Source organism: Syngnathus scovelli, chromosome 1 (assembly GCF_024217435.2).
Source record: "Syngnathus scovelli strain Florida chromosome 1, RoL_Ssco_1.2, whole genome shotgun sequence".
Classification (NCBI taxonomy): domain Eukaryota; kingdom Metazoa; phylum Chordata; class Actinopteri; order Syngnathiformes; family Syngnathidae; genus Syngnathus; species Syngnathus scovelli.
Window position 1 is genome coordinate 18,146,544 of NC_090847.1, and position 9,742 is coordinate 18,156,285.

General features: G+C 40.9%; 1 protein-coding gene across 4 annotated transcripts; it reads left to right on the forward strand.

Moving 5' to 3' along the window:
- The first annotated feature begins 223 nt into the window (after positions 1–223).
- Positions 224–9,092, forward strand: mtmr7a (myotubularin related protein 7a). 4 transcript variants are annotated; one of them, XM_049748609.1, is made up of 15 exons: positions 245–478; positions 553–635; positions 739–861; positions 939–1,101; positions 1,922–2,076; positions 2,163–2,291; positions 3,304–3,459; positions 3,706–3,838; positions 5,559–5,668; positions 5,987–6,112; positions 6,655–6,704; positions 6,779–6,979; positions 7,080–7,211; positions 7,459–7,585; positions 7,662–9,092. In XM_049748609.1, exons 3-15 carry the CDS (start codon positions 844–846, stop codon positions 7,986–7,988), a joined length of 1,827 nt encoding a protein of 608 aa, XP_049604566.1. In that variant the 5' UTR covers positions 245–478; positions 553–635; positions 739–843; the 3' UTR covers positions 7,989–9,092. The 4 variants fall into 4 exon arrangements, with proteins under 4 accessions (XP_049604550.1, XP_049604566.1, XP_049604542.1 ...); XM_049748593.2 differs by lacking the exon at positions 553–635 and having other exon boundaries at positions 224–316; XM_049748585.2 differs by lacking the exon at positions 553–635.
- The last annotated feature ends 650 nt before the right edge of the window (positions 9,093–9,742 follow it).

Below are 9,742 nucleotides of genomic sequence, written 5' to 3' on the forward strand. Positions count from 1 at the left end.
TTTTTATTTTTCTTTCACTATTTTGGATTGTCGATGGTATTTAGTAAAACCCATTAGCAAGCCTGTTATCATCAGCTCAATATGGCACCTTATTTCGGTCAGAAAAATAATCCAAGCAACAGAAGATTCAACTCTATACAATTCGTTCTGTTTTTAAATTGTAGGACACATTAAGGGCGCAAATGTTTTTGAAATGATTTGCTTGATCTGGTTTGTTACGTCACAAAAAAAAAAGGTGGCCGTCATGCTGTCAAAGGGGCTTTAGGACCTAGCGGGGCACCGCTACTGAGAGCTTCCAGAGCACATCATAATGGCTGTATGTCAACTGTATATGCCTGTGTTTATCTGAGTGCAAGTGGCGACACGTTCAAAGTCGAACGTCTTTCACATTTGTGTCGCGATTGCTTCAGTGGTGATATTGTGACTGTGCTTGTGGCTCGTTTCATTCCTGTCAATGGAGCACATCCGACTTCCTAAGGTAACCGCAAATCTGATGGAGTCATCATTTCCATCTCACTGACACAGCTGTAAAACCGTCACTCGGTTCTTCAGGTTTATGCTCAGCAATATACAGTCTCCAGTGAAAGGTGGTAAGAAGCGAGAGTCACGTAGACTGATCGCTGGGGGGCGTTTCAGTGAGTCAGTGCAATCAGTGCAAGTCAATCCACGCTGTCAAAGGGAATTGAGAATGACGTCATTGATGATGAATGTTTTTGATTCTGCTGCTGTCTCCACCAGGTGGAGAAGGTCAGGCTGCTAGACAGAGTGTTCACCAAAAAGAGCAGGGTGGGCACCCTCTACTTGACGGCCACCCACACCATCTTTGTGGAGAGGGAAGGGCGAATGTGCAATGAAACCTGGGTAAGTAAATGATGGATGAATGGAATTTTACAGTGCAAAACCGAATCTTCATGGGTATTTTGTGTTTGTTTTATTAGGTGCTTCATAGTTTGGTTTTCAGAGTAGAGAAACAAGCGACCACACCATCTGGATGCCCTCTGCTTATACACTGCAAAAACTTCCAGGTTCTTCATTTTGTCATACCCGAAGAGCGAGAGTGCCATGATGTACACGTGTCACTGCAGCGTCTCTCCCAACCAGGTGAATTGCTTGCTTCAAGCCTGTGCAGGTTATTATAAAAGCATGGCATTGCTAATGTAGCCTAAAAAAAAATTGGGCTGGCAAATGCGTTTGTCCGTATTCGTAAATATAGGTTCAAACGTACACAATTTTAAGAGTGTGATCCCTTGTGGACTAGACTTGGTGACCCCTGGCCTAGATTTGATCAATATATTAAAAAATAAGTGAAATTGTATATTTGCAATTTTATGCTTTCATTGTGGCTGCACTGCATGATTTTTGTTAGTGCTCCGATCCATCGGCCACCGATTATGAATTTGATATAAAACTTAAATTTCCCAAAACCTACCTTCAGCTCCCAAAGTATTAATTCTAAAATATGTCCCAAAGACAACTTTATTCCTCCTCCTCCAGTTTGTGTACTCACTGTGCTGCATGTCTGTATCCGCTCCCTTCATTTTAGCATGAACACACATAACACCACACTTTTGAGAATAATTTGCGGGTTTAACAGATGAGAAAAACAAACAATTCAGCTCACAATCAGGAAGCGGCTCCCATCGTTCACTTCAAAGAGCCAGCTCAAAAAACTGGGTGGTTCACAACCTGGTGATTGACTGACTGGTGTCTAATCTAGGGAGCAGGGGGCATGGTGGGAATTTCCCAAAGGTCCGCGGTCAATTTCCGGACCGGTCGTCTCACCATCGGCACTCCCTGTTGATAGTTTTTTTGTAAAAAACAAAACAAAACAAAGCCTTTTCCGGTCTTTGATTCACTGATTTAAGCATGTAAGATTCTATTTCTCAAGCTGACTTCTCTCAACTTTTATTGTATTTGGTAGAGCGTTATGATGAGCTGTATTGCTTTTCATATAAACCAAATGATGAGAAGGAGAGACGACAGGAGTGGGACTTTTTGGACCTTCGAGCTGAGTACAGCAGAATGGGAATCCCAAACTCCCTTTGGAAACACTCCTTGGTAAACCAGCACTACAAGGTCAGGGCCCAGAGATCTGTGAATAAGCAATTTATGTTCACACAAATGTGGACCGTGCAATAACGTGGTTGCGTTTATTTTTTTAGGTGAGTGACACTTACCCTGCTGAACTCTTTGTACCCGTGTCAACAACTCCATCAGTCATTGCAGCAAGCTCCAAGTTCAGAAGCAGAGGAAGATTTCCTACTCTTTCATACTATTACAAAGAAAATCATGTAAGTGGATGACGTTTCTTTTTTGCTTTTTGTGTGATTCCTCATAAAATGTCTTAACTGTCAGAAAACGAATCAAACTTGTTGGTACTACTAGTGGAGTGGTTCTTAACCTGGGTTCGATTGAATGTTAGGGGTTCGGCAGAGCCTCCCCTAAGGAGGTCCGAACATACCTGATTTATTGTGTAATTTTGTGATGACGCATATCTGAATTGGTCTCGTAAAGGCAACAGCAGAAGTTATACTGATTTGCAGGTATGTTATTTGTTGTGAGTTCATGCATTGTGTTGGTTCTTGTTCTTTGAACAAGGTGATGTAAAAAGCATCGATGCCTTGAATTTGAAAAAACGAATTTTATTTTTCACTAGAGAGGGGTTCGGTGAATGCGCATATGAAACTACCTCCACCAAAGTTAAGAACCACTGTACTAGTGGCTTCTCTACTACTCTTGCCAGTGCAAAAAGCACTTTGTATTGAAACAGCTTAGGTCTGTTTGATTTCAAACAATGTGATGGCTTTTGTATGATTGAGCATTATTCACATTTATGGCCTCTGGTCAAGTCTGATATCGTGCAAGCCAACAAAGAAAAAAGGGTTTTGTGTGAAGGATTGCCCAGCATTCTGAGTAAATATGGTTAATGTCCTTCACTGGTCCCACATGACTCTTGAGCTAAAGCATCTTGGCCACATTATGCTCATAAGCCTTAATGTTAATAAATCATTCTATTAGTCCTTAACGCGGCAGTTGAGAGTGCTTTATGAGCGTAAGGTCAACTTCCCAGGGTTGAGGGCCCAGTGTGTGAAGTCTTAAACATACAAAAGACTTAAGTTTGGTTAATCGGTCTGAAGGGAGAACTGAATCATAATAATTCTTGGCTTTGTCCCCTGTGGCTAATAAATGGAGATATGAGAAGATTATTTCTCCTAATTCAAATGCCTTGTATTTGTCCCCGCAAATATCCATGTAAAGTAATAATTGATGGGATGAGCAGTGTGAAAGCATCCACAAATGAAGCTTCCTCTCGCCTCCTCCCAGGCCACCATCTGCCGGAGCAGCCAACCTCTTTCAGGCTTCAATGCGCGTTCCTTCGAGGATGAGCAGATGCTGGAGGCCATACTGAGGTCCAATCCCCGCAGCGACTTCATGTATGTGGTGGATACCAGGCCCAAGGTGAGCCACATGGTTGTAAGGAATGCGCTGCAATAATACAAGCCGTTCAGTATTGTGGTGTGTGTTCAGGTGGGCTTTATTTTCAAACAGAATTTGCAGCTGGATATGCCTCAAAGAGAACATCTCGAGGGAATCTCGGCTCTTGTCTAGAAACGCTATGATCAGTGTTATGTAACTTGAATTGGTCTACTCTAAAACACCCAAAACAACACGATCTTTCTAACAACCAGCCAAATATCTTTCCAGTTAAATGCGATGGCAAATCGAGCAGCAGGAAAAGGCTATGAAAATGAGGACAACTACTCCCACATTAAATTCCAGTTCATCGCCATTGAGAACATCCATGTGATGAGGAACAGCCAACAAAAAATGCTAGAAGGTACAATAATCACTAACTCTCACAGAGGCTTTATTGCTGGAATGTTTTGTTGGCAGTGCACTCATCACTGTTTCTGAAATGTTTTCATCACTTGAATGTTTATGGAAAAAAACTGTCTGATATTTGGCATCATCTTTGGAAGGCTTGTTATTTTCACATGACTATCTATATAGCACAGCTTGCAAGACCAAGTTGTAACTTTGGCTTTCAGATGCACTCGGCCACACGGCACTGCACTGCAATCAGGCCTCAATTGAGCCCACAGGAGAATTTCTGGGTATTGTGCCGGGGTGATCCCAGGAAGACTTTGAATCCATCTGGGTTTTATTTCTGAGTTATTTTGGTTTCCTGGAGTGCACAATCTGCGACCTACCCCCAAAGCAAAACCGAGGGCGTGAGAATGATGCAGGCCCTCGTCTGAATCGTTGTAGCTGCTGTCCACTTATTATAACTCTTTGCCTCCTGGCAGCTCAGAAGTCTTAAAATATTGAGGCAAAGCCCCCGCCCCTCCAGAGATTGCTAGCGTGGCCGACGGCATGCTTGAATCCAATTTTAAAGACCCCCCTGATGCATCGGCTTAAATGTTTCATTTAGGTGGTAGCCTCGCTCTCGTACAATAAGTTTTCAAAGTAACCGTAATGAAATTGTTCACCTGCTCACCTTTCCTTGCCCCAAAAAGATACACAAATCTGTACAATTTGCTGGTGCTAGTGAAAATGGTTGTCCGTTTGGGTCTCTGAAGTGCCTCCCCAGTCATCAAGTATAAAGACAACTGCCTGCTATCTGTTTTTAAAAATGTGAGCAGGCCGTTACAACTTCTACTAATTATTGATGTGACTGCCGGGCTACATGGAAACACTTAAAGCAAAGTTGCTTAAGCTAACAGCATTTTCAGCCTTAGCTTCAGAATCCAGGCACACATTTGACTGCTTGTTGTTGGCATAGGAGTGGGGAGGTGTTCTTAGTTTCACCCCTCCCACAAGATGTGAAGTATTTATTTATGCAATCGAGAGAGACCTCGTGAAAACTTTTTAATTTAACCCCTCCCACAAGATTTTAAATATTTAACCTTTTTAAGACACTTTTAAAGTATCCTCAAGTTCTTTTTCTCGCTCACGGATTTTCAAATAAAAAATTGTATTTGCTTCAGGCCCCAGTTGAAGTTTACTGTAAAACTGGCACAAAGTCGGTTAAAAAGTTTATATTATATACCCCAAAATGTTTACCTAAATGTTTTAAGTATATCAAAAGTCTGCTGATTTGATGTAAGTATAATGCCCTAGACCAGGGGTGTCAAACTCATTTTGTTCGCGGGCCGCATTCTAGTCATAGCTTCTTTCGGAGGACCATTATGACTGTCAACCCAAATAAATGTATGAGCGCCACATATCATATACAGTAAAAGCTACAAAACAAACTGACAAATAACTCGTTTTCAAATCAGACGAGAAAAAACTGGTCAAATATTTAAAAAAAAAGATATTATTAAAAGTGAAGACAATTTCCAATTCTAGTAATGACACGAATTTGATGCACAGTTTATCTTCGCGGGCCACATAAAATGATGTGGCGGGCTGTTTCTGGCCCCCAGGCCTTGAGTTTGACACCTGTGAGTTAAAGGAAATGTGTCTTTAGCAAGAACAAATAGATGTATGTCCTTTCATAAAGTCTTGTATTTTCTATGTTTCCTGGCACTAAGACAGCTGTGTTGTGAATACAGTGTGTGAGCTGCGTTCCCCTTCTATGTGCAACTTCCTGGAGGGCCTGGAGAGCTCAGGCTGGCTGAAGCACATCAAAGCTGTTTTGGATGCAGGCATCTTCATCGCCAAGGTCAGTCTTCAAATGAATCCCTGCTGTTTTCTTCACTTCCCCTCATAATATTAGTTTACGAGTGTATAACGTACTATTGATTAATAATACAATTTTCACAATAATGCTCTACAAATCTTACATAAGAATATATGTTATCCTCTTTAAAACATTAAACCAACGAAATTGCTGTCAGGTCCATAAATATTGGGACGCTGACACAATTGTCATCTTTCTGGCTCTAAGCATCACCACAATGAATTTCAAATGAAACAGACTTTCATCTTTTACTAACCGGTGTCAGAATTACAACAGTTTCTATGTGTATGCACGTTGCAGGCCGTCGCAGAAGAGGGTGCCAGTGTTCTTGTTCACTGTTCAGATGGTTGGGACCGTACTGCTCAAGTGTGCTCTGTGGCCAGCGTGCTGTTGGATCCATACTACCGCACCATCAAAGGATTCATGGTACAGAGTGACTCCTCCCTCCCCAATGTGTCCAAATGTTGGGTAAAAATGTGAACCTGTTGTTGTTTATTTTATACTGAAGCTTTATTTTAAAACAGCATGTGGTAATGATCAGTGAAAAGATCTGCTTCTGTGATGGGCATCAGAATTACAATACCATATTCAGAACCAGAACAAAGGCAAGCCAAGTTTAGTTGTTAGTAGCACATATGTTGCGATAGTCAATATAATATAATCAATATAATCATTGAGAATTTTAGGCGGTGCCTGCATTTTAGTTTGATGCCTACATCAACTATGACTGCCGAAAGGTAGCGCCAGACCTTTCTCTATCCAATCGATATACAGAAAAAAGGCTACGCGGGGTGGATGTGTCAGAAGTATGGATGGGAGACTGGCAGCACCCTGACAACGTTCAAGAAAAGCGCTTAAAAAATTTATTACGCTATAACACAGACAAGGGCTTGCAAAAGACCTCCGGGGTCATAGTTTGTGGACACCCCTGCTCGAGTCCTCCTAATATGACTTGTCTTTGCAATTAGGTCCTCATCGAGAAAGACTGGGTGTCATTCGGTCACAAGTTTTCTCACAGGTTTGATGATTAGTTTCACAGCATGATTCTTTTTATGTTGTAGTGTGGTCTAACACTTCTAAATTTCTATTCAGATGCAACCACTTACTCGGAGACCTGAAAGAAGTGTCTCCTGTTATCGATCAGTTCTTGGAGTGCGTGTGGCAAGTCATGGAGCAGTTTCCCTGCGCCTTTGAGTTCAATGAGCGGTTTCTAATCACCATTCACAGCCACATCTACTCCTGCCAGTATGGCAACTTTATTGGCAACAACCAGAGGGAAAGGATAGAACTCCGGTAAGATTTATTTATTTTATTATTTTTTTTTTACACGCTTTTAACAAAATAATACATTTCTCCATGTATTCTTTATTCAATTTAATTTCACATCATTTAGACTTTGTGAGAGGACCCACTCGTTGTGGCATCATCTGTGGTCAAACCGGGCAGACTACACTAACCTCTTGTACAGACCTGACCACCAGACAAAGGGAGTCCTTCAGCCAACTACCGCCCCCTGTTGGTTCAAGTATGTCACACCATTTAGTCAACGTTTCACATAGGAAATAGAAATGATCCATCTCAATCTGAAAACTGTCTTAACATAAACGTACACCAGCAAGGTTTGGAACATTTTTAACTATCATGCCAGTGTTATGTTTTATGCCACTTTTAAGCATATTGCTGTGAGTAAACATTGTTTCATCCCTTTGGTCAGCTCAAAATAAATGCCAAATGATGATGATGATTATCATAGTTATTATTATTTATCTTAGATTTTGGAGGGGGTTGTACAACCGATTTGACCGAGGGATGCATCCTCGTCAGTCTGTAGAGGATTACCTGCGGGCCATTCGAGAGGAAAATGAACAGTTAGAGGAGCTGCTCGTCATGCACAAACAGGTGAAAGATTCAAAACAGTCAGCACAGTCGTTGTCATGTAGGTTTTAATACTAAAAATGTCTTATATGATTAATAGAAAATTTCTAAACTGGAGGAGAAGCAGATGTGCAATCGTAGCCCGAAAGCAGCCACCTTTGATAAAAGCCCCACAGCCTGGGTTTTTGGTAATGATCTGGGCCTGGCAAACACCCCTCAAGACTACACGTCAGGCTTCCTGACCAGCAGCCCCTGTCAGCTGAAGACACCACACGGCGCCCTCCTGACCCTCTCACCCCAAGACTTAAACAAAACATACGACTGCAGCAACGGCAGTGATGTGGAGTCTGGGATAGCGGACCTGAGCTGCCGTTCACCTTTTAGTGAGGAGAGCACCAGAGATCAAGATTCTGACGATGATGCCTAAACAAATGTAGCATGTAGTGGAAGTTCTACAAGCAGCAGCCGCGGGACCAATTTGTTTTGCATATGATGTGGTGGGGGCTCCTTGTTGCCGCATAAACTAGTTCAACGCCATTTGCTGTAGTTCACATTTAACTTGGACACAATGAAGAGTTAAATTGGCTCTTGTCTTGGGGCAAATTAAACCATTGTGTAGACAGTTTCAAGTCGTCAAGTGCATCATCTGCCTCACGGGCCAGTTTGTCGGGCCCATTATCCACTCCAAAAAACATTACTACCCCCGAGTGACCTACTTGAACACAGTGCAAGTACTGCTCTTTGATAACGGTCTTCCATATTTTGACGTATCAAAAGATTTAGCAGCTAAACACACATAAAAATACACAAACTAACCAAATAAGATAGTCCATTGCTACAAATGGGAAGCATGACATACATCATCAGTGGAAGAACATATTGAAGTTTTGTCTGAACAAATAAACAAATAACGGTCCAATGAGAGCAAGATTCCCAAATGATGCAAGGTAAACATGTTATACTGGTTATCAGGTGGAAATTTTCGTCTCAACCAGAGCACTTGGTATTATGAAATTGACATTCAGTGTGGGAGCTGGTAAAAGAAGGCACTGTCCTCAGACAAATGATTATAAATGAATACGGCTACAGTAAGATAGTCATGCTGCAGCTACTTGATCAACAAATTTCATTTTTATGACCTGACCACAGTAATGATGGATGGAGCCGTTGGACCATTGACAGCATGTCCCAGAGTTAGTGGGAGAGTCCCGAGGTCATATTTGTGTCTGCAAATCAGGTGTTTTACTGTACTGTACACTCTTGCCAGTGAAAAATACAGCTTGCAAATGTATTTTCGTACTTTTTTTTTTATTTTGCTGTGCATGCATGTCATCTATTATAAAAAGTGAAAATGTATTTGAACGAGCTGAAAAATGTTGACTATGGATTTATGTATTCATGTGGAATGATAGCCCATGTTGGTTATACTGTATGATTACATTCAGAAGTTTTATTTGTTTTTTCATGTGAAAAGAAATAAGGTATTGCTTTTCCCTGCACTTTCCCAATAAAGTCCCTTTTATTAAATTTACTACGTAATTCTAAATAACAAACTGTGCCATCTACCCTTAAATTGTTTAAAAATGGAAATACCCTACTGAAGTAGATTTATAGACTTAATTGGGTGCTGTGACCCAAATACGGAACATTTTAGCGTGACTACTTGAATACACTGTATAACTTCAAATAGGATGCCAATTATAAATTTAGAGAGATAGTGGTGGAGTAGTTGGAATAGATCAGTGGAAATGATGTGAAATGTTTCCTTAAAATACATTATAGATTACAGTACTCGCTTGCTTAATTGTCAGATTTCCAAAATATAATTTCTGTTTATATAATCACATTAGGAAATAAAACATTTTTGGGTGGCTGCAGGTGGATAATTTAAGTTTGGCTTTAATTTTATGAATAATAGCAGGACTTAAATTGTATTTATATGCAGTGTTAGCCTCACTTGAGATGTCAAGAGGGTTTTGTGGCTCCCAGTGTTATTTTGTACCTGTGGGAGAAAATGTCAAATGTTGTTGACCTGTGGTCACGAGTTCTGAAACTATCAAACCAGCAATGGAACACTGATTTTCTAGGAATGGTGTTGAAGCAATAATTTGAAAATGTAAACAATGGCAGGGATTTTGAGAAATCGAGTGTTTAGATGTATTTACATCTACCTAATTATTG